General features: G+C 48.2%; 1 protein-coding gene across 13 annotated transcripts in view; it reads left to right on the forward strand.

Moving 5' to 3' along the window:
- The window catches only part of EHMT1 (euchromatic histone lysine methyltransferase 1), a 124,942-nt gene that overhangs the window by 38,856 nt on the left and 61,627 nt on the right, over window positions 1-24,459 (forward strand). For 2 of the 13 annotated variants that reach the window (XM_076355794.1, XM_076355803.1), the window contains exons 1-2: window positions 11,116-11,178; window positions 21,210-21,297. The exons of 2 other annotated variants lie outside the window; for them this stretch is intronic. In XM_076355794.1, the coding sequence (XP_076211909.1) occupies window positions 11,116-11,178; window positions 21,210-21,297 (151 nt within the window). Of the gene's footprint in view, window positions 1-4,724; window positions 4,776-11,115; window positions 11,179-14,893; window positions 15,062-16,135; window positions 16,209-18,518; window positions 18,535-21,209; window positions 21,298-24,459 lie in introns of those variants that run through there. 9 more of the 13 variants (XM_076355798.1, XM_076355806.1, XM_076355795.1 and 6 more) reach the window with 7 other exon arrangements.

The following is a 24,459-nucleotide window of genomic DNA, read 5'->3' on the forward strand; positions in this document are numbered from 1 at the left end:
TCCATCGGCTCTTTGTTCCTCTGATACCTGCAAGCAGCACGCTGCAGCGGCTGCCGGGCTGGAGGGGGAAGAGAAAGGGAAGGGAAGCAATAGTTAAATTTGTTAGTAAATGGTGTAATCTCACTCTATTTCCACATTTGCTTTTGTTTCGATACAGTATTTTCACCTAAGCATTTGCCAGGTGTTTAATGCATCTGCATTAAAAAACCGTAACGGAGCTCATTGCCCTTGCCCCAGGGGCTTTGACTTGCAGCCCAGTTACCCAACAAAAAATTTCTAAGTAACTTCTCTGAATTTATTGTCCCTGTTGGTTGATTCAGATGTGACTGACTTCTTGTATGAGTCTGGACTGTGTCCTGGTGTCACAGATTCACCCACATGGCATCTGCCTGCTTCCAAACTTGGCAATGGGCATAAAAAGCTCCTCAGTGATTGCAAGTTTGCTGTTTTGGATAAATATTTCCCCTCCCCTCCAAAAACATGTTAGTTACAGGGAATATCATACAGAGGGAGATAATACTGATATGTTTGTTATTTACACTGATGTGTTTTGGGGTTTTTTTGTTGTTTTTAAATAACAGAGGATGAGATTTTTTTCCAGGGAGCTTAAAGTGCTCAAACTTCTCTGAGATTCAAAGCTGAGTCATCCGAAACAGGCTGTCCCAACACATTCTTTGCTGCCCCAACTTGGCCACCCGAGGTGACTCAGTAAATCAGGAGTGAGCATGACTTCACATCTAGGTCTCCGATATCATCTTCCGCCGCTCTGTACATTTGTGAAGGACCACTCCAGAAAGTTTTGGCAGTTAATTCTCCAAGACTCGATTTTCCCATCTGTAAAATAGAGACATTAATATTGCCTACTATTCCCATCTCTTATTATAAATTGCTTTATAAAAAGTCCTAAGTATTCTTATTGTTGCAATACATTTAACCAAATCACAATGTATCTATCTGGTTCTTTTTCACATGGTTATGTTTAGATGCTTTTTTCAGCATATGCTCTGCTTTTGAGCAGGAAGAACTAGATCACTTTCCTTGCTCTTCCCCCAGAACTGATGGTGGCTAGAACAGCCTCCAAAACCCCTTAAGACCGTGGCATTGGTTGGGATAAAACTTAAGTAATTACAATACTTGGTAAAGGGTGCACACCGTTGCAGGGTGTAGGCTGGGGGATTTGCTTGCAGGATTCCTTGATTGCAGCAGGAATGGAAACCTGCGTTAGTTGTGTTGAATGCTCTTCAGACACAATTGAAAAGTCAGTGTACTGAGAAGAGATTAATTTTTCAAGCTCTAGGGTGAGACCCTCTGGCAGTTCTGCTGGACATTTGCAGGGTTTGGGGTTTTTTTGGTGCTTTTTGTTTACAGTTTACCCTCCAGGTGATTGCATTGGTCCTACTGTGAGCACGTTCAAGAGGACGGCAAGGCTGCTCTGTCAGTAAAGTGGCATTTGCAAGCTCTGAACCTCTTTGAAGTATCTGGTGTGTTGGAGTCCAAGGCCTGACTTTCAGAAGTGTGAAGCATCCAGGGTTCACATCAGCTGTAGTGCCGGACACTGGCTCTAGCAATGGCTCTGGGATTCTCCAGGGGCAGGGAATCACGAGGCTTTGTCCTTTATGTGGAGGAAGGAGGCTTTTCTTGCTCCTGTCAGCTTCTCTTCGTGCAGCTCCCTTGGCTTTTTCTAATGTGGTGATGCTAGTAGGAACAAAAGAAGTTTGGGGCTCCGCTCCCTTGGATACAAAGGTAATCTTCTCAAGTAGAGATTGCAGCCGGGCCTCAGCCCAAGCATGTTGAGAAATGAACTCTGTGCTGAGTCAGCCTCCGGTAGGGCATGTTTAAGGAGCCATAATTTTATTTGCTGTTCTCATGTGTGTCCATTTGACGCCGTATCTGACAGATTTCTGAAAGGTGCTGAGCTCTTGTAATTCCTGACGAAGGCTCTGGAGGGTGGAGGTACTGACTGCCTTTGCAAATGCGGCTATGGATAGCTCAGCTCTGACACTCTTTGCCCTCCCTCTTTCTTACCCACACAGAGGGGTTGAGTGTCGTCGCCACAGGATTTACTGCCTTCAGCGTGAGGACCTTTGATTTGAGCAGGCTCTAGGAGAAGAGTTACGGCTGCATAGAAAGGCTGGCTTCCCACTTAAGCCCTAATGCATGCCCTTGATGGGAAAAAGTTGGGCATAAAACTGGCAAAACATGTCTAGAAGATGTTAGCGCTTTCTTTTTTATTAAGCTTGTGTTGACTCTTCGGTCTGTGTTGAAAGCAGGTGTATTTTGAGCAGTATTAGTGTATCTTTTGGAGCGATGTGGTGGGAGCAATACAGGATTTCCCTCTTAGATTGCTCCTCCACTGGAACCAGTGTACCTGGCCTAGGGTAAGCAAATGACTCTGCCTTTGCTTTTTTTTTCCTACCTGTCCCCAGGGAAACAATATAAATGCCATGCCTCGAGTGTGGATCTATTGAGGGAAAGAGGGATTTTTAAATAGTGATGAACTGTGGTTTTCCCTTAGTGCAGCAAGCCAATTGCTCGTTAGTGAAATATATTAATAATTCTCTTATGAACCTTGTTGGTAAGTCAATCAGCTTTAATTCCTTTGTATCAACAAGAGCTGCAGGTATGTCTTCGTTACATTAAAAAAAAAAAAAAGGAAGAAAGCAACGCTTGCAAATTGGTCTTTGTTTCCAAGGAAACAAACTTGACATGCTTGAGCTGTGCTAGATGCAAACACTGCTAGATTCAGCAGACATGCCTCAGGATTATATGGTCTGAATATTATTTTTAAACTACCTCCAATTTAAAGGCAAGGGAGAAGACGAGAATAGAATTTGTCAGCAGTGTTTACCATTCTGTGCTTAATGAAAGCACTGTGCGGTATCTTAGAGTTGCCTAATGTGGTGTAGAGAATTGCATCCTGTACTGAAAACGGAGGTCCCTAATGAACGTCCCCGGAGAAGGGGCAGCCTGGGGCCAAGCGGCTACCACAGGGCACCGGTCCCGGGGCTTCGATGAAATCCTTCAGCAGAAATAGAGGTCTGAGGGGAGCTACGCACACTCTCTCTATGCCAAGTTATTATGGTTTATCCCAGGTCACTTCACCAAATATTTTGTGCTCTAAAAATATTTTAGTAAAATGCAACTCGCCAGCGCTTGGCGTGAAAGGCTGCCTGGCGTTCAGAAGTCAAATGCGAATACTATTCCAAATAATTTGCTAAAAAGCTGTAGCTTGATGTTGAGGACTGGGCTGAATTTATCAGGGAAGAGATGAGAGAACAACATTGAGTTGTTTGCGTAGTGCATCTGACATGAATGTGCTGTGGACCGATGAAAATCTTGACTTTAACTTGGCTTATTGCATTGTACAGAAAGTCTCTTAGTATTTTTGTGATTAACTTGGAAGTTTGGTTCCGGAAAAAACCTGGGGTTTGGCATTCATCTGTCACCCTGATTTTTTTTCTGAAATGCTGTGTTGATAAAGTAACTTGGGCTTTTTTTATTAATCTTCCTTTGAAGAATCAAAACTTCAGCACTGAAGCAGACACTGTACATACATGGCAGAAATATTAGCCAAGCATGCACAGGAAACGAGCATCGCTCGGCAGAGTGCACACACAATTAACGGATTTGAACATCCAGAGTTGTTTTTGGCTTGGGCCCAGCATGAGGAATAGGGTATACATTAAAACTGTGTTGGGATTAAATAACCAATTTTTGCCCTGGCCTGCAAAGCTTTACTTCTGCAACAACTATCTTTGCTTTCCCGAGTAGTTCTGTGAGCTGGTAGGGATCTGTACGGGATATGCAAAGGATATATAGGGAAATACAAGTTTTTAAGGAACAGTCAAGTTCCATGTGCAGATCTCTCGCAGTGTGCAGGGCTGTCATCCTCCGGCAGTGAAAATGTCCGGTGGACTTCAGTGTTCTGTGTCTTTGCATATTTTGTTGTTCGGAAAACCGGGAAGGATAAAAAAAAAAAAAATCTTCTATTAATTCTTCTTTGAAATGGTCTCACTGCATTGAGGAGACAAGGTAATGACGGAGTGATTTCAGGGCTGACTAGTGAAAAACAACCCTCTCTTAAAATTCAAGTCCTTAGGAAAACATAGCATGAAGTGTGTTGTACTGTAGTCTCTTTCCCCCCCTCTTTCATCCTGCTTTTTAACTTTCTTGCAAATGGAGTTAAAATAATCTTCAAGGTGATAGAGGGTAGACTGGGGTAGGTTTAGCTTTAAGATGGATGGGAAGCACTATTTGCATTGCGAGCTAAAAGCCTCAGTTGAAGCCCGTTGGGGGGAAAAAAAAAATATTAATGGCATTTCATTGAAAATACTGTAATTTGCAGAAGGCCCAGAGTGAAAAATCTGCTGGTTTGAGTGTCACTGGAAATGCTCCTTTTTGCACAAGGCTTGCCTGAGACAGGATTTTCCTTGCTTTTGTTCTAAAATGAGATGCTTGCTGCCTAAAAACGCCTGTGATCCCCGCAGCGAGAGCTTCGCCTCCTTGACAGAGGATGGGAAGAGGAAGGTTGGCTGGATCGGGATGAATCCTGCACCTTTTTTTTTTTTTTCCTCTTTTTTTTTTTTTTTGCTAATGACACTTCCTTATGCTTACATTTCATTAAAGCTCTGAAATGGCTGAAGATCAGCCGGTACTGAGCATGCTCCGGGGTGGAGGCTGCACCCATAGAGTGAGATGGATTTGTGGCTGGAGGAGTGATAGGCCTGGAGTCAGGATCTGGAAGGACCCAGCAGCTCCCCGCAGACGGGATGGAGGTAGGGCAAATCTGGCCGACTCCTTCCCGTGCCCCCGGGCCGGGGGAGCGAGGAGACCGGATGGAGTAAAAACTGTTGGAATTGATTCAAAAGCAGCATAGTTAACCACTGACACGAGATGGCTTCAAATCGCTTCCTGCAGATCAGCGGGGAGGGGTTTTAAAATACTGACCTTTACTGACCGGCGAACCTGTATAAAGAACGGACCTGTCTAATGTAGGGTGGTGACATAAAGCGACAGCAGGCAGGGGCTGGCAGCGAGGGCTGCGGGGACTTGCTGGGTTGTGCCTTCATATTGGAAGGCATGTGATTGCGTCTCAGTCGTGGGCTGCGCAGCTCGGTCGCTAATTATTATTAATGGGAAGCCTTGCAGGGCGCAGACCTGCTCTGCAGTTTAAATCTAGATCCGTCTGTGATTGTGGGAGGGCGAAAGAATGTAAAACTCAAACTCCCTTTTTTGGGCTTATTTTGCATTCCAAGGATTGCAAACAAACCTTGCCACATCAGGTCCTCCAAACTGGCAAGGAGAGGAGGGAATATAGATATGTTTATTCCTTTGGCTGAGAGATTTTCTGTGCTTCTTGCAGGGGTTTAACGTGTGTTGGCGAGTGGGTTTGGGGGCAGGAAGGGGACTCTCTGAGTTGTGCTAGGTTGGGCTTTTGGATTTCGCCTGTAGTTGCCAGATTTTTACAAGGAATGTGTAAGCACCAGCAGGTATGTGCTGCATGAGCTGATTGACTCCAGTTGTTGTACAAGCAAGCTGTGTGGTAAAGTGCCAATAAAACATTTACATTGGCTCTCGATGTTTGTATTGGTGAGGTGTAGGGAAGATCTGACTTTGTGTGGAGCAGGGGGGGGAGACGTCGGCCGCGAGCCTCAGCCCTCGCAGACCCTGTCTCCTATGGGAGGTGTGTTATTGGGTGTCCACACTTGTTTCAGCCTGGCTGTAAGTAAAGGTAAGGCAAGAGGTTTGCTCTACTTAGGGCACTGTGAATATGTTGGTATTACAAAGTTATTGTGTTTAACTTTATTAACAGAAATCTCTGCGATCATGGTCTATCTTTAGCCTGCATGCAGTAAGATAGACCGGCTCTTTCTTCGGGGCAACTCTGGCTGTTTTTCATAGCACAGTGCAGGGGGCGATTGGTGAAGAGCAAAACATAGATTTTTATTTTATTGCTCCATCCCAGGTGATGGTCTCACACAGTTGGGTCAATCTGCATGATGAGTCACTTTATTACCTAAAGTAACTTGCCTGTTTATTGCCCGGCTCTGCATTTCTTGCGTACCCAACGCTTCCACGGCGTTTTCTGAGCCTGTTTGATACGTCAGCCCTGCACTAAGTTGGTGACCAGCTTGCTTCCTGGTGTTGCTTTTACGTCCCTGCATAAAAGTCTGCTGGAGCTCCAGCTTGCTGGCCATGCAGAACTTCTCTTACTCTTTAATGAACGCTGGCTTGTTTATGGTTTGATGAATGCACACAGAAAAGCGTTTATGTAAAATAAACGGCATTGTGCTTGTACACTGAAAGGAAAAGGTTTTGATTTTCTTTGGCTCAGATGGGGGCTGCGTTTATGGCTTTTCAGAATTGATCGTGGTGGCTTTTTCTCCTTGTGCGACTCTGGCATTGAGGTGATCTCAGCCCCAAGTTTTCATGTATGGTCTGGCTCCCTTGATGAGGAAATTTGACTTAAACAGTTTCAGATGCTGGAAAACCACTCGTGTGATAATTTCGTATTGTGCTTGTGTGAAAGGTGTAAGGTAGCCTTAAAGACCCACTGCCACCTTATGGCAGTTGCTGAAAAGCAGCCTCTTTAGAGCCAATTCTGTATACACATCATGCTTGCTTTATTTCTCTGCTCTTCTTAACTAGTGATATTTGCATGAAGGCAGGAGCTTTGTTTTTAAAGAGTTCATCTGCTCCTTCTGTTCCTTGCAGAAATTTATGTCAGCGGAATTGCTTGTAGAGCCATCAACTGTGATATTTCATAGGCGAGTTCATGATTTGGGGAGAGATACAAAAGCGTCATGAAGCACTGATTCTCCTCCAGTGAAGAACTTGCTTATTTTCACGTGAATGCCCTAATCCTTAAAAAAAATAGGCGTCAGGTCAAAGAACAGGGACATGTTGAACACGTGAGGCTCATCGGCAGGGTCTACACTCGAGCTCCAGCATTACAGCAAAGTGTTGCAGCAGAAGCGAGATTGAATGTGAAGCAGCCATTTTCACAGCCGGCTTTGCTGGCAGAAGACTACTAATAAGCAAGATGGCTTTGCACTGACATGGGTCTGACTCCCACCCCATCTACTGTCCCCCAAATAAAACAATAAAACGATTGTCTGTGGAGCAAACAGTGAGTGTGGTTAAAGCAATGAGCTTGCTCACTGTTACTGAGATGGGACGTGCAGGGGACGCTGTATTTAGGACCCTTCTCGAGCAAGGCTGTGTTTGTACGGTAGAAGCTCTTGATATGCAATAGCTGAATGAAGGGGAGAAATGGTGTTTTTAGATTTCTGAAATAGAAGGAGCCGTGGTTACTATAAGTTAAAGCTGAAGGAGTTTATAATTGGGAGCTGTTAGGAATACAGTATGTTCTAAATTACAGCTGTCTGGCCAATATGCTTCTAAATAAAGTTCTAGGATTGCCCTGTAAATGAAATACTCAATGCATATTCTTATCAAAACATAGCAACATCTCCCAGAGAGCTTACATCTCAACATCTGTCGCAACAGCATCTTTTTTTTTCCCTTTTTTTTTTTTCTCTTTTTTTTTTCTTCTTCTTAGTGTGTGTGATGTACTCAATGTAGCGTCCCAGGGAACATTTAATGTTTCCTATTAAGTAAAGCAGTTTTCAACTTTGCTGGGGAAAGAGGGGGAGGAAGGGAGATGGCTTGGAAACTTTGGGGAAGAAAAAACAGGTTTTGAAAGGTGGAGAAAGCTGTGATTCCAGAAGTGTGCATTAATGACTGCCTGCTCCTTCAAGGCTGTTACCTGAGTCTGGAGGTGGACATTCGGGCTCCCTCGGAGGATGCTGAGGACACTCAGTGTGTCCTGGGAATGGGCATTCTGGTTAGAAAGTGCTGTACATAATGGCTGAGGAGGGAAGGAGGCATTTTAACAGCTTGCGGCGGAGCTGGGGAGTGGTTCGTAGCAGTGCAGAAGCAGATCAGGATCCCAGCAGAAATACTCATCTTATAGCAAAAGTCCCTTCAGCTCGTCGTGCTTTTGGGATCACTTCTGAGGAGGCTGAAAGGAGCTTCAGATTTGGGCAACTGGAGGGTCTGGAAGGAGAGGGGCCTGATGGAAATAAGGAAACCCCCCTGTATTTTGCAGAGCTAAATATTGTTCTTCCTATAGAAAGAAAAATCTCCCCTTGCCTCCCACTTGCGCTTCCTCTGCAAGGGAGCTGTGAAAGTGCCGTATGTAATGGTGTAATTAAGCAAAAGCCCTGAGGAACCCGGTGTCCTTTGTGAAGGGAGGTTGTTGTGCTGCTGCCTTCCTCCTGAAAATGTGAGATTTATGAAAGGGATATTTGAGCCCTGAATCAGGGAACGGAGGCCAGAGAGCCTTGGTGTAAAAATACCTTGTAGTTTTATAGCTGGTAGAAGATGTTTTGAAAGGGGAGTGCTATGCTGTCTTGTACCGGCTTGGTGGGGAAATTGCTGGAGAGTACTTGGGTTAAATAAAGGGGAAAGCTTCATGGGGCACAGGTTTGTTCTTATCCTACGTGATTAGAAAAACCGCTTCCTCGACCCTGGAGATGGGTCTCTAACCAGCTGGTCAGAAAAAGAGCCTGTGCCTGTGCAGCACCCGACCTCTGCAAAATCGGGGAGATGGGGGTCCTGGGGGTCCCAGGGCAGAAGGCACCGCTCCAACAGCTGACGGACTCTGCCGGGGCAGAGGGCTGGCAGTGCCGGGCTGATCAACGCCGTGGTGGTCTGGAAGCTTCTATCTCCTTTCGGATGGCATAAATTTAAGGTCTTATTAATCAACGCACAAGCATCCCCTGCGAATGCAGTGCTGGGCAGACATGCTGGTAGGATGCCGATCGATGGCTTCGCTCGAGTTGGTTGTTGAAGCATCTGCAATACCCTGATCAGCTTTGCTTTTTTTTTTTTTTTAAAAAAAAAAAACAAACCAGTGTTTAGTGCTTTCAAGGATGACTGTGAGATTTGAAAAGTGTCTCTGGTAGCTTCTGCTCTCAGTGTATATTTAACCTTGGCAGTAAAAACATTTCTAGTGTTGAGATGCAGTGGGGAGTGCTGCCCTTCTGCGTGCGCGGGAAGGCTGAGGCTGCGGCATGGTTCTCCGTCGTTATTTTATCTCTGAGAGAGGATGTTGACTGTGGTAGTTCATTGACACTGCGTTTGTTAACATCTTTGTGTCTATTTCTGTCTTTTTAATGAAAGCTTGGTAATTTCATGCTGCAAGGAAGGGCAACGCGTCAACTATTTTAAAGCCATCTTTGGTTTGAACTACAGTAATCTTTTGATGCGGTGGATAATACAACTTCTGTCTGTGTAGTTGGTTTTTGTTGCTTTTGTTTGGGGATTTTCAAGTTTGTCTTAAATGAGTTACCTCTACACCTCTCAGCGACTGATAGAAAGGCCAGGAAAATCTCATTTTGTGTATATTAAAACTTAAAATTTACATCAAACAAAAACCCAGTGGGTGAAAGAGAGATCCTTGCTTTATACTGTCACCTCAAATATTCCTTCTCTACCAATTTCAGTCATCTTGATTTAGCCTTGTGTGTTTTAACTGTTTAGTAGTGAAACTTCTCCAGAGTGTGGAGAGAAAAACAACGTCCTCGTAGCCGAGACAGATCCGTGACAGGCTTTTCTGCTGCTTTAACTGTTGCCGCTTTGCAAATGAGCCAGGACACAGTGGTGAAGTAGCTGCTTGGGCTGGAGAAAACGTGGCTTGTTGATGTATCCAGCCTGCGATAATGCAATGGCAGGACACGCTCCTGTGATGCTCTGCAGAGGAGAGGAGGGGATGGGTAGAGCAGAGCAGGCGATGGCTTCGTGCTTGTGCTGAAGGCCTGAATTTGCATGCCTGCTTTTGGTGCGAGGTGTAAGGCAAACAAAATCCTTGGGCTCTTCAAAACCTTGCTATGGATTTTGATGGCTTTTTTTCTCCCTACAGTGCAGGCTGCTCCCTGCCCCCCCCCCCCCCCAGCCCACTGTAACACATCACACTCAGCTTGTCTTCATTTTAATTTCTACTCTTAAAGAGAACTGTCTTCTGTGCTCTAATTTTTTTTTTGAAAGCTGTTTTTTCTTTGGCCAAGAACAAGCGGGTGGTGCCACAGTCCATTTCTGAGTTTCCTCTTCCTTCTGGCCTCTTCTCCGGGGTTGCCGGCCGCCCTCCCCCTGCTCGGGTGGGAGGTTCTCCAGCGTGACACCCAGCTCCAGCAGCCTCCTGCTCCTGCCTCCGATAAATGCCAGTCTTGCACTTGAATCCCTTCCAGCCGATCTCTGCTTACAGATGTTCCTGCGAGTTGCTCCGGCAGTTTTACTGGGAGCTTGAGCAGATGCAAAGGTTGCCAAGAGTTTATGCTTAATTGTTGAGTGGAACAGAGACAAACTACTTTTATTTTGAAGCTAAAATTTCTTCTTTTATCTTGCTGGCTGGGCCAGCTGTATCATATGGTTTGACATAGGCTGAGCTCAGAGCTCCTGCACCTAGTAGTGCACTACCACTTCATTAGGGTTTTCGCCCCTCATTCCATTTCTCTCCCCCCCTCTTTTTAATGACTGTGTTTGTGATACTCTTTTAAGGTTGGTTGTACCAGGTCAGGTTGTCTTATTAATCCCCAAAGTGAAAAATAGCTCCCCTTCAGCTCAGCAGATCGGATCTCGAATGCACTTGCAGTTGGACGCTGCACACTGAACCAGTTTAACTCGTGTGCCTTCATCCCAGTGCTCAGAGGTCGGGCGCTTCATTAAGCAGAACAAAATCGGCACGGGAGCGTCCCCAAGCCGCGCAGCATCCCTCCCCATCCCTCCTGGCTCTCCTTTTCCTGTGGGCAAGGGCTACTCTTGAAGGCCACTGAGACAGAACACCTCGCTCTATGGTTTAAAAGGCTTTTTTTTTTTTCAGGCGAGCGATCAGTTTTGAGGCCTGGCACCCTGTCAGAAAGTTGACAGATGATCTGCATTACCGGTGTGTCCCCGGGATGCCCGGGATAATCACGCTCCAATGGACGCCCTGGAGCCGGCAGGTTCTCTGTGAAATGGCTGCAGCTTGGAGGGAGCAGTGAAATGGTCTCCTCTGGGCATGCTCACTCTGTAGAGGGAGCTTTTATCACATGAGCAGAAACTGAATCACTGCTCATGAGGATCTGGAATATGCAACTCTTTGAGTCTTCACCAGAAGAAGACAACAGATGTCTGCAGGTACGGCAGGGTCCACCTCCCATGCCTCACAAAGAGCGGCTCCCCGCCAGCCCTGGCCGCAGGCAGGCTGTCTCCCGCTGGGGAAGGAGAAGCCTCAGAGAGGAGGAAGACAGTTCAGGGAATCATGGCTGGGGGTTATTTATTTATTTGTTTCTATATAGGTTTATTTTCCTGCCCCGTGTGCGGGAGGGCAGGCGGGCACGCGGGGCGCGCTGGGGAGCCGGCTGGAGGAGGCTGGCCAGGCTCCGTCTGTGCTGCGGTGATTGTTGCCTTGTGCTGTGCCATGGGCTGGCAGGTACTTCTGCATCCGACGTCGCCTGGCTCCGGGAAGGCTTGGGCTTTGTTTCCTCGCGTCTGGGTGGTCTTTTATTTGTCTTCTGGGGTGGGGAGGCTTGTTTGGGGTTGGGTGGTTGTTTTTTTTGTGTGTGTGCTTTTTTTTTATTTTTTAAAGTGTGAAGTTTCTGGAAAATATGGTTCTCCCAGGAGCCCTCCCTGCTTGCAGCTCTTGCAAGCAAGAAGAGCAAACCCTGGGGTGTCCGAGCTGCTCGAAGACTGAACTTCCAAAGGGGAGGAGAGGGCCTGTGGCCACATGGCACCTCCTCGTTAGATCTCCTTTGACAGCCTCTGCTTGCATCAAGCAAGCCTACAGCTCACTTCTTCTGGTGGAGGCAAGAGCGAACGTGATTTTACCAGGAAGAAACAATCGGTTTTATTTTGGGGTAGCTTCCTCCCCTCTCTCTTCTTCTTTTTTTTTTTTTTTAATTATTTTTTAATAGTAGCTTGCAATCCAAGGGAGCAGCTGATTAAAACGAAACATCCGTGGTTGATTTCATGGCAGGAGGCCCATGTCTGCAGCTTATTTTAAAAGTTGCCTAAAATCCAGCCCTGCCATGCTCTTGGGGTTGTTTTTTTTTGCTGTCATTTGTGTTACATGCAGACAGCTCTGTTGGCTGCCACAGACCTCAGTGGGACTTGGGGCGGACACGGAAGGTCCCAGAGCTGTGGGGGGTCCGGGCACCCCGGCCAGCAGGCAAAACACTGGCCGGAGCTTGCTGTGCTCGAGGGAAACCTCTGAAGCTGCCATGCAGACACGATATTGAATTTTCAGTCAAGGAGTGAGATGTGAAGATGGCATTTAAAAGATTAGGGAGCTTACAGGACGATCTGTGATAACTAATCTAAGTATCTGTTGTGTCTCCACTGGACTATAAATACATTCCTTATTCGTCATGTAGAAGATGTGTGCTAAAGGAAGAGGCATCAGAAGTCACGAGGAGAGAAACAAGATTTCTTTTTAGCAGTGAAGAGCAGAGGCCTTGACGTGCTGCTCAGCTCCCATCCAGGGGAGAATATGTTGATGAAGGCTGAGGAAACAAGAAACCAAAAAAATGCTGAGGTGTGCAGCGTGTGCTCCTGTGTGGTGGTGACCACGATGACACCGGAGTGACAGCCAGCCGAAAACATCTAATGCTCCGTCCCTGCCAGCTGATGCCCTTTGAAAGCGTCTGCAGAGAGACGCTGAAAAGCCTGACCTACTTTGGAGGGAAGAGAGAAACCCGAGGTCTGGACTTCGTGCTGCTTTCCAGCAAGGGTTAAGAGCCCCAAACTGGGGCCTTGGGGTCTTGGCTTTTTTCCCCTTCATGTATTTAACTGACTTTTAAGTGCCAGCATGAACTCTTCCCAAGAACACGTTTGGACAGAACTGGGCTCTGCAGCACACATGGGGCATATTTTCTGCTGATCAGCCCCTGTTAGACAAACCCTGGGCCTGGCAGCAGAGGTTTGGGTGGGCAGGACCAGGCCCAGGACCTGGGGGCTCGGGCTGTGGTTGCGGGCTCCTTCTCCCGGCACTGGAGCCTGGCTCCCCTGACCTCTCCCATGCAGTGCCATCTCCTAACGAAAGAGGATTGCATCTCGTGCAATGGCAGGGAGCTATCTTATTCAGGTAAACTAGGAATTTTAAGGAGCTTCACCCTCCTGGCCAGCTGGTTTGGGGGAGGGCTGGCTTGATTCCTGCTGCTCCTCTTTGTTGTCCTTTTGCTGCTTTTCCCTGAAGTTTTTCCTTCTCCCCTTCCCGCTCCTGGAGCTGAGAGCGGTCGAGGAATTGCTGCAGAGGGAGAGCTACCTTGCTTTTGGTTCAGCCGAAAGGCTCGGGGCTCTGGCAGCGCATGCTCCCCGCTCGCGAGGCTTGGAGGACCATATGTTCCTGCAGTGACATGTAATGTCAGTAATTTGGAAGCGAATCTTGAATTTATAACCCTTAACTACCATTTTCAGCCGGTTCTTTTCGACTCCTGTAAATTTGAAGAGTTTTGACACCAACCGCTCTTTGCAGAGAAGACCCTTATGTCCCCTCGTGTTTCCCTTGGTCCTGTGGGATCCGTCCCTCCCCGTGCCTATGTGAGCTCCTTGGTCTCTTGGGTGGAGGAGGAAATGTTTGGCGTTGCTGTACGGTGGCGTTGGTCCTGGAGGGGGGCAGAGGAGGAGGACGGGCAGCGGGCAGCACTGCCTGCCAGGATTTACAGTAGTCAGGAAAGCAGCAGGAGTGAAGCACGCACACTGTACGAGCTAATTGGAAAGTATCCTTAAAAAAGAAAAAAAATTAGAGGGAAAAAATGTAGAGCAAGCCTTTTAAAAAAAAATATTCTGGGATCCAACATAACAGCTTGCTTCCCCCAAACCAGGTAATGTATTTATCTTTTTCCTGCAGTCCCCATCAGGAGGGGGAAGGCTGGTAGACGTGGTGGAGAAGGGGTGAGGCAGTGGGGGTTAAGAAGATCTGATGTGCAAGCATCTTCCCTGCAACGCTGCCATACTGTGTCGGAGCAGCACAGTGCCTCTTGCAAAGGAAGCTTTTCACAACTTGTCCTTGTTCCAAGGATGAGGAAACCTCCAGCTCTTCTGGCATTTTCTCTCCGTCATAAGTCAGAGCTGCTTTCACCTGTAAAGTATGATCAGCACGGACAGGGAGAGGACTGGAATGGAGCGGGGCTCGGAGCAACCTTTCAAGGCTTTTCATGGAGCTCTTGGTGTTAAATGAGGAACTTTTCCCCTCCTCCTCTCCTCATTTTCCTGTGTGCCTGCAAAAATACTCTGGTTTGCATTTAAAGGAGAAAACTGTATGTGCTGGGACTAAGCCAACTTATTCAAGGGAAATACCATATTTCCAACCCTTTCTCTCGCAGAGGAAGGCTTGATGGAGGATGGCAAACCGGGCTGGGTATTACATTTTTAAGTGACATCGAAGCACGGTTGTGATTTGAAGAAGCTAAAAATCATGGCTGGCATTTTGCATCGAGCTCTGCGAGACCTCTCCTCCCCACTCCCCCCAGCCCCCAAAGGGGTTAACTTCTCCTTCCAAAACAGGTGGATCTTGACCTAAATCAAGGAGGGAAAAGAAAAAACAAACAAACAAACCCCCAAAAACAACAAAACCACCACCACAAACCCACAGCCTGCTACTTTCCCCACTTTTGCAATTTCCCTTCTCCAAAGCGGATTTTTGTTGCGAGGGGCTGGGGGGCCGCGAGCGGTCGGGAGGCAAACGCCCCGCTCCTCTCCTCCTGTCAAAAAATGGCAGGTCAGTGTGTGTCTGTAAACAATGCAGTTATGAAATGGCAGCGCCAGGCCGAGCTGAGCATGCTCGGGAGCAGCCTGTAGGGGGAGGTGAGCCGAGAAAGATGATCTAATTCCGTGCAATTCTTGGGATTGAAGGAAAAGACCAGGCTCCACTCTTAATGACAGAGCAGAAAAAAAAGGCCCCACGCCGGGGACGAAGCCCGTAGGCCATGGAGGAGAGGGTGTGAGGATCTCCCACCTCTAGGACTTCGGGTGCTGGGCAGCGCTGTGTCGCTTTCTCACCCTCCAGGAGAGTAAAGCCTTGGTGAGGTTTTGCTGTAGTTATTAGAGGGACAGGCCCGAGGGTGCAAGTTTTTTTGGTTGGTTTTTTTTTTTTTTTGTCTTTTTTTCCCCCCCTCTCCCTGTCCGCTTTCCGGCTCGCAGGTGTCGCTGTCTTGCTGCTGGCCTCTCGATGGCTGGAGGTGACCCAGACGGAGGTGGTGTGGGCAGCTGAGCGAGGTCCTCCAGGTCCCAAGGGAAGCCCGTGCGGGGCTTTCCCTCCTCCGCCGACCCGACGAGCCCTTCCGCCGGGCGCCATCGGGACGGGCAGGGGGAGAGGGAGCTGCTCCGCCGGCTGCGGTGGTTTGGGGGTGGGAGGAAGAGGAGCACGGAGGCTGAAGAGGTGCCTGAGCCCCATCGATGGGGGCGAGCTGCCTTCCAGCTCCCCTGCCCCAGGCTGCTGCAACCTGCCTGCTCCAGGCTCCTCTTGGTGCTACGGTTTTATCCTGGCTAAGCCTTCCTGGGGACTGGGTGTTTCTGAAATGGCTGGTTTGCTTTTGCTAGAGATAGTGATGAATCTTGGTCTCCACTTTAGGGTTTTCTTCCCCCCCCCTCCCCTCATGGGTGCTAGGAGAAGGCAGACAGCAGCTGTACTCCTTGCTAACCTCAGCTCGTGGAAGGAGGAGATGCCTTTGTCTGCTCTGGATTTACACTTGCCTGCACATACAAGTTGCACTGGCTTTAACTCTACTGGGACACAGCTAGATGGGTACGATGCTTCCCAGCGTGGAAGCGGTGAGGAAGCATAGCTGTGTCCATGCTAGGGCTGTCGTCCGGTAAATCGGTCTCTCCTTTACAGGAGGCCACGGGCTCTGCAAACCCCACTTGCCTGAAGCCTGCACGCCATTGTGGACCGCGTTGTCTTACGAGAAGTCACTTTAAGTCCTGTTGTGTTTCATGCACGTGTCTCCTTGTTCCCAGCTGTTGCGTGCAGGGACTTGTGCCTCGTTTCTGCCCTTCCCGCTGTTTCGGGAGTTGATTTGTGCGGCTGGAATAGGAGAGAGGACATGGGGGTAGGGAAGGAAATGTTTCTTTTCTTTTAGGAAGAGTCTGGATGAAAGGAATTCAGGAGACAAAAGAATTGCAAAGAATTTGATTTGGGGACAAACTTCAGGCTGAGGGCAGTGCTTGTGGTAAGCTGCAGATAAAATTCCATGTTCACATGATTGCACGAGGCTTATAAGGAAGTGGCCTTAACCTAAAAAAAAAAAGGAGCTTTGAGACTGGTGGCTGCTTTGTAGGCCAGGTACGCTGGTGGTTACGTTTCCTTCCTTCTCCAGATCAAATGCTTCTGCTGCTTCTAATGACAGGCCCGTGGTCAGCGTCCCCACGAGCAGTGATCCCAGACGTTGCCTGTGCACAGCAGGACCTGAGCAGCGCCGAGCTCTGAAATGAGCAGCCTTCTCGTGCCTACAAAAGAAACACTCTCTTTCTACAAGCGTTTTCTTAATCATTACTTCCTATATAAATAACTATGAAGTGTTTGTCTTCTCTTTAAGGCAAAGGTTATTATGAGCAAGTTGGTTTGGGTTGTGTTGTTCTTTATTTTTTTTTAGGAGAAAAAGGGAGGAAAAAATGAGTGAATGAGAATCTGCTGCTGCTGGGGTTGCATCATTTATTGAGAGCTTTGCCTCTCTGCCTTGCTACAGTGTGTATTGCAAACCTCGCCGCCTCCTTGCACAGGAGGCGAAATCCTGCCCTGCTGAAGGGCTGGCGAGAGCTTTGCCTGAGCCCCAGCTCCGCCGGGGAGCTGGCGTTGGGGTGCATCCCCCAACTGCTCGTGGGGAGCGGTGCCCGGTGGTGTCACCTCTGAGGGGTTGGTGTCCACTGAGTGCAGACCTCCTGGCTGGAGGCTTCGCAGGCCGGGCAGGATCAGTCCTGCCCGTCCCGCCGGGTCTGCAAGCAGATGTGTTGGTGCAGCTGCTGCCCTGAATGGGAGCGAGCAGAGTTTCAGAGGGGTCCTCCTGCTCCCAGCCTTCTTTCAGATTGACTTGCTTTAGCTGCATGGCTCCGATCAGAACAACGCTGCTGCAAAGCCTCAGGTTCCTAGATGGTTGATTTTTAAGACAAAAAAAAAAAAAAAAAAAAAAAAGACCTTGGTGAAGGTAGACATCTTAGCACATCAACCTCCGCTCCTTCCTGGTCTGCCTGGAGAGAGCTCTGGTTCATGATGTAACTCACTGGTCTCTTGGGCTTGGTAAGCTGCAATATGTTGGAGTTTTGCTGTGCATGTATTGTCTTTGCCTATAAAACCTGTTTGGACCTTTGCGAAGGGCACCCGGATGGCTGATGAAAATGCCAAGGAGGAGGCTGAGAAAGCTTTCAGTGTTTCCCAGCTTTGCTCTTTTTCTCTTCTTTTTTTTTGTGGGCTTTTTTTTTTTTTTTTTTTTTTTTTAAAGGCACCACTGTAGTTTCTAGTCGTCATCTGTTTGGAAATGCTGCAGAGCCTTTCCTTGGCTTGTCTGACCCGTCTTCCATCCCCTCCAAAGACCTCGCGGAGGAAAGGAAGCCTGTTTTCTTGTAAACAGAGGTGGAGAGGAAAAACTAAACCAGCACTAGCTCCTCTGCTTGGATCCTCATGGCTTTTAAAGCCCTTTCAAAGACCTAATCAGTCTTTCTTAAGATGCAGTAATTTCTTCTCACCCTTGAAACCTAAAAATAAAAGGGTGTGTGGGGGATAATGCTTCATTGCTGGTGGTGTGTGCTCTTTGTGGAGGCTCTCCAGCCATGGAAGGTTAATAATCGGTCTGGGGTCGGCAAGGGAATGGAGGCGAACGGCTGCGGGAAAGGGGGAAAGGAGGGGAAAAAAAAAAAAAAAAAAAAAAAAAATTGAGAGAGTGAGACTTTTATTGTGAAGCAGCCTGTGCTTGGCAGTTGGCTTTTGTTGGGACTGCTGCAAGAGCAGACATTTCTCGGCGGGGAGGGTGGGTATAGGATTTCCCTGCCAATCGGGAGCTGACGGATTGGGGCATGGGGAGTGTGAGCAGAAAGGGAAGTTTGCTCTGAATTTAAGGGAGGGGAGGGGGGAAAAAACCCAACACACACAAAAAAATTGAGGTATTGACACTTGCCGTGAAGTTGCTGCTAAGTTGGCTGGGTGGAGCCGTGGGCTGGTGGGAATGAATGGGCAGCGCTGCCCGGCTGGTGGTGGGTGCCCGGTGGGTGCCCGTCGGTGCTGGGTGCCGGCTGCTGCATCTGCCGGGCTGTGATGGAGCAAGGAGGGGAGAGCGCTGGCCTGGGGGGAAGAGGCTTCGAGTGCTTTGCAGGCGTTTCCTGTAGCTTCCTTTTGATCAAGACGCTTCAAATTTCACAGTTGGCTTTTTTTAATTATTATTATTTTATTTTTTTCCTTGATGCTGAGTTTTTGTTTGTTTCAGAGCAAGGCATGGAAGTTGTAAAGCCGCCGCTGCTGCTAGCGAGGGCTGTGTCTCCGAGATAGGAACCAGGAGAGCCCATCAGGTGCCACCTCAGTTAGCTTTGCCTTGACACCCTCCTTTTTTAACTCTCACAGGAGAAAAGTGATGGTTTCTCTCTTGCCTCTCTTGGCGCTGGAAATTCTGCTTTGAGAGCTCCCGCTGCCGGCCAGGACCTAGGGCAGCCCCGAGCTCCTGGAAATTGCAGCGAGGAGGGAGTGTGGTCATTAGCTGTCGAGGTCTGATTGACTCCAGGGTTCCTGCAGTGGCTTTTCTTCAGGCCTCGTGGGCTGAGCAGCAGCAACGCCTCTGTGGAAGTGGGAGCGTGGATGATTTGTGGAGTGGGGTTGCTGCTTATGAAATAAAGAAAAACTTAGAATCGGATGGGTAAAAGCGACCTGCTGGGAATCCTGGGGCTTCCAGTATCAGTCAGTTTAATAGCAGGAGTATCAAGACCTTTCCTTGTTGCAGCAGAGGTTGGGAAAACAAGCTGGTCCCTGTTAGACAGACTGAGGCTCTTTATTTGCTGCTGGTGTCCGTGGCGAGGGCCTGGGTGCCCCTTCCCATGGTGGGAGCCGTGGGGCTGCACTTGGGCCCCGGCTCTCTGCGGTTCTCTTTGCATTAGTCTTGTAGCAGGGTAAGTCCGTGAGAAAAATGAAGTTATTCCCAGTTCACAAGAAGTCCGGCTAGAGGAGAGGAAGGGTTTACAAGCAGATGTTTGCAGCAAGGATATATTATTGGCTTAGCAAATAAATTAAAAAAAAAAAAAAAAAAAAAAGCTGATCTATGTTCAAACTTGGGCTGTGTTTTTATGATCATTTTTTGATGGAAGCTGTTGGCCAGTGTCTGCTGGAGGTATGTTCCGTTTCAGGTTATCTGATCAGTTGGCTGAGCTGAGGTTTCAAACGCTTATGGCTTTTTGGTGTGTGTCTGAAAATCTGAAGGTGGTGCGCTTGGAGCACAAGTTCCCTCTTGCTGAAAGCATCTAGACGTGGCCGTGTTTGGTGTTTGCTTGTGCCCGAGGGCAGGCAGCCACCCACAACCACCTTCCTCCTCGCTAGAGGAGCCATCCTTGAAGGTGCCCTTAGCTCCGCATGGGCGGGCCTGGCAGGTGGTGGAGGCTTTCCCGAGAACCTGTGCCCAGCCGGTGTCCCTCGAGTTTCCTCCTTCCCATCAACTGCGTGTTGCTTTGCAGACGATGGCATTTAGGTGCAGGGCAGGGTGGTCCTGCAGGCACCGAGGGGCAGGGACCTGGTGCTGGATGAGCCCTCCCTGGCTGCATGGCGCGGGGGGCTGCTGAAATCGGGGTGAAGGAAGACCCCGCGCTGCAGTACCTGCCAGCGCCTGGCGTTGCAGCTGAGTTCACATGGAAACAAAAATGACAGGGTGGCTGGTAATAACAACACCAAAGCTCATCTCCCCTGCTAGCTTCGGACGGAAACCGATGTGGGGAAGGGTGAGCTGCTGCTGGGAATGGTTTTGGAGCTGATACGCCGGGCTTCGCATGTGCGTCTTATCTCTTTTGCTTGCTTTATGGGAGATGGGCAGGTTCTTTTTTTTTCTTTCTTTCTTTATCACTCAGTGCGCTTTAAACCTTGTGATTTGCATGGCTGCAGGCACCATCTGCTCTCTGTGCTGGCCTACAACAGTTGGCTTGACCTGGGCTTATTCTTCTCCTGCGACGCAGGCAGTGTGCGGTGAACCCTTCACCCGGCCTGGCCCCGGCCCCGAAGGCGGACATCACTGCCTCCCCGATCACGCGACAGCTTTGCAAGGCAGTCGCCATCTTTACCTTTCAGACCAGCTTGTCTCCTTAAACACAGAGCTGTGTCAAAGGACCCCTTCTCTTGTGTGTGTGTTTGGGTTTTTTTAATACCTTTTACCTTTTGTTTTGTTTTGGTAGCTTTTTTTTTTTTTGTCTTGCCACTTCAAAAAAAAAAAACAACAGAAAGAGAAGGTATTAAGGCTGCAAACCTGATCTAGCAACATGACTCCAGGCATGTGAAAGGCAGAGGAGACAAGCAGGTGTTCCCTTTCTACAAAAAAAATAAAAAAAGGAAAAAAGAGAGGAGAAAAGGAAAAATTACTTTCTATTGAATTAAAAATAGAGCTCACTAACTTTAATAAACATGGATGTTATGAATGATGAGTTAGCTGTAGCTCACTGATGGGGTTTGCATTTTATAAGTTACATTTGAATGAACTACAAAAAAACCAAAACCACCAAAAGCATACTTGGGCTGTAAATGTCAATAAATGATGTGTAATGAGAATTTTGATAGATCTGCCTCACCCCGCTCAAAACCTAAGAAGTTTTGGGGGAATAAGGGTCGCCTCCTTGAGATGCCTTTCCTGACCATTTTAATCCACGCCTGTACAGACATACTCAGCTGGATTCCCATGCGTGTTACACTCAGAAAAACTGGCTGCATCTTAGCCAAAGATCTGTGAGGTCTCAGCCCTGGGTGCAGCTCGAAGCCCCTCTGCTTCTCGGGCGAGATGGGCTGTCAGCTGGGGCAAGCCTTGCCATTTTTTATCTCTGACCTGTGCCTTGGTGGCAGTTTCCTGGCAGCGTTATTTTGCAGAATGAAGTTTGCCCGTGATGTAAACAGGATGTGTCCATGATTGTCTCTTCTTTTAAATGCAACGTGTGTATGAACATTGAGCTAAACCGTGATATTTCCTTTTTCCCCCCCCCGTCCCTTCTCTCCCCACTCCTAGCGAACAGTGCTGAGTAAGGGAGAGACAAGGAAAGACGCCTGCATGAAGACTGAGCTGCTGAAAGATATCACCAACAACAAAGAGGAAGGTGAGCACCTGCCTCGGTTGAGGGCCAGACCTTGCTCGTGAGGTCGGCACATGATGGGAACAAAACTGGGGGCTTGGAGATGTGCTCTGTCCCCCGAGCGTCTCAGGTGTGCTCCCACAAACAGAGTGGCTCCGTTCTCCTCCTGTGTTTATTCTGAGCAGGGCTCTTCCCCAGAAGATGCAAATCTGCTTTTCAGTCCACCCATCTCCACCCACCTGAAGAATTATATCTCATTTTCACTTCTGCTTTGGTGTGGCTGTGAAGCACAAAGGAGTTACTTTGAACCTCCTCTGTGTGACTGGTTTTAACTGAACTCTGATCCCCACCACATGATGACCTAGCCCTTTTCCTCCCTCTATTAAAGTTAACTTTCTGTTTTCCTATGAGTTTCTCTGTTGCTCCAGAACAGGCACCAATCGCTGCGGGATGGCCGGTGGGGTTAGACACTCCACACCTCGTGCCGTTATGGGATGCTTCGTGGCTTCTGCGTTGTTTCTGCTTGCTTTTACTTTGCAGGATGCAGCGCACATGTTAATTTGACGAAGTCTTTCCTGCGTGGTTGTCTGTGAGTTGCATGCACAGAAATCTGAGGGCTTAATAAATGTGTCGGTGGGATTAGGAAAAAAACCCACCGCCCTTTATCTCCTCCTCCCTCCTTTCCATGGCTTTGTTATTCCTTGACTAGTTACTTCTCATAGCTCTGCAGGGATTTGGTGTATTTTTGTTCTCCTTTCCATAATTGAGCATTAGAAAAGCACTGAACTGGCCCCATCAAAATACCTACTCTTAGCTAGAAGCAAAATTTTAGACTTAATTCAGATGTGTGTGAGTACAGTATTGCTTTTTCTTTATCTTCCGTCCAGCATAATGTTTTGTCAAGCTGCTCTAGTTAGAAAATAAAGCTTAGAACAGGCAAAATGTTGAATGCTGCGTCAGATGTGGCCACTGTGCTTGCATATTAACTGGGAGCACGTGAGTGCTGCTGCTGACGCCGGTTGTGTATGGACCTCTGGTCTGGGCAGACCAGAGACGAAGTCTGAGATGTTAGTGGGAGGTCGCATGGCTCTGGGAGGAGACTCTTGCTTTGATCCCTTGCCTTGCTTGGCTCAGGACTATAAAGCTAGTTTATTGAGCTCTTGGTTGATCTTAAGGTATGTGTCAAAGAGTCTATGGAGGTAAAAATCCAGAAGGAGGGTGGGAAGAGAGACATTTCTGCGCCTTGTATGTCTTGACTGATTTTCACTTAAAGCAAATGCTGTGTATCAAAAGGAAGCTGAGAACCGTCCCTGTGCAGGAACAGTTTTGAGGCTTCATGAGATGCTCAAATTCCAACCACTTCAGCTTATTGTCCAGTTCTGTTACTGGGGAAAGAAGGGTCCTAAAATGTGAACTGCATAGTCTCCATTCTTGTGGTAATGTTCAGATTGTATCCTTCTCTTCCCAAGCATACCACGTGTGTAAAAGACAATGGTTTGCGTGGTCGTTGTGCTATATGCATTGTTCTTCGCTGACCTTCGTTACCCAGCTGTGATCGTCATAGGAGTTCAATTAGTTAATGTCTCTGAAGTCTGTTAATAACAGTGTTTAGCGTTGGCAAAGAATTTACATTTCTGAGTGTTGCGTGAACATGAAATCATTACAGCAGACTTGCAAGATGGCATGAAATAGTTTCTTTGAGCCCTGTCTCAGGGATGGGTGGCAACGTATGGAGCTGGGATGTGTGGAATGGAAAAGCACCCTGAAGTCTGAGATTTCTCTCTTTGATTTTGCTTGAACAGTCATTTTCCTTGAGTGAGGAGGATGGCACCAGTACTGTCTAATATCTTCATCAATGACAGAGACAGTGGGATCGAGTGCACCCTCAGCAAGTTTGCAGATGACACCAAGCTGAGTGGTGCGGTCGACACGCCAGAGGGACGGGATGCCATCCAGAGGGACCTGGACAAGCTCAAGAAGTGGGCCCATGTGAACCTCATGAGGTTTAACAAGGCCAAGTGCAAGGTCCTGCACCTGGGTGGGGGCAACCCCCGGTCTCAATACAGGCTGGGGGGTGAAGGGATTGAGAGCAGCCCTGCCGAGAAGGACTTGGGGGCACTGGTGGATGAAAAGCTGGACATGAGCCAGCAATGTGTGCTCCCAGCCCAGAAGGCCAGTCGTATCCTGGGCGGCATCACAAGAAGCGTGGCCAGCAGGTCGAGGGAGGGGATTCTGCCCCCCTGCTCTGCTCTGGTGAGACCCCACCTGGAGCACTGCCTCCAGCTCTGGAGCCCTCAGCACAGGAAAGACACGGACCTGTTGGAGCGGGTCCAGAGGAGGGCCACGAAAATGATCAGGGGGATGGAACACCTCTCCTATGAAGAAAGGCTGAGAGAGGTGGGGTTGTTCAGCCTGGAGAAGAGAAGGCTTCGGGGAGACCTTCTTGCAGCCTATCAGTACTTAAAGGGGGCTTATAAAAAAGATGGCGGCAAACTTTTTAGCAGGGCCTGTTGCGACAGGACAAGGGGGAATGGCTTTAAACTGAAGGGGGGTCGATTTAGACTAGATATAAGGACGAAATTTTTTATGCTGAGGGTGGTGAAGCACTGGCCCAGGTTGCCCGGAGAGGTGGTGGATGCCCCATGCCTGGCAACATTCAAGGTCAGGTTGGACGGGGCTCTGAGCAACCTGATCTACTTGAAGATGCCCCTGCCCACGGCAGGGGGGTTGGACTAGATGACCTTTAAAGGTCCCTTCCAACCCAAACTATTCCACGGTTCTGTGATTCTGTGATGTGTGGGAATGGGAATCTGCAGAAGACTGCTGGTGCTTCTGGGTTCTAGTTTAGGCTGAGCTGCTGCAGCAGACTGATGGTGTGTTTGGTGGGAGCCACGGCCTGCAATGTAAAACTAGATCTGTTCTGGATTTAGTTCCCTTTGGGAAAATCCCCTTGGCATGTTATCTGTCAGTATTGAACCTGGCATCTAAAACTTTGAGGCTTTAACTTGCAGATCCAAAGACTGACTAAAGGTGTTGTTTGGGCTGAAGACTTAGTGTGAATTACTCTGTTTTTCCCTGTTTTTAGTCCCCTTTGACTCAGAAGGGTACTGATACTGAGATCAGTATTCTCCATTTGAACTGTGTTAGCACGTACCATAGCTCTCCTGCTGCCTCTCTGTGTGGCCT

Source organism: Aptenodytes patagonicus, chromosome 18 (genome assembly GCF_965638725.1).
Source record: "Aptenodytes patagonicus chromosome 18, bAptPat1.pri.cur, whole genome shotgun sequence".
NCBI lineage: Eukaryota > Metazoa > Chordata > Aves > Sphenisciformes > Spheniscidae > Aptenodytes > Aptenodytes patagonicus.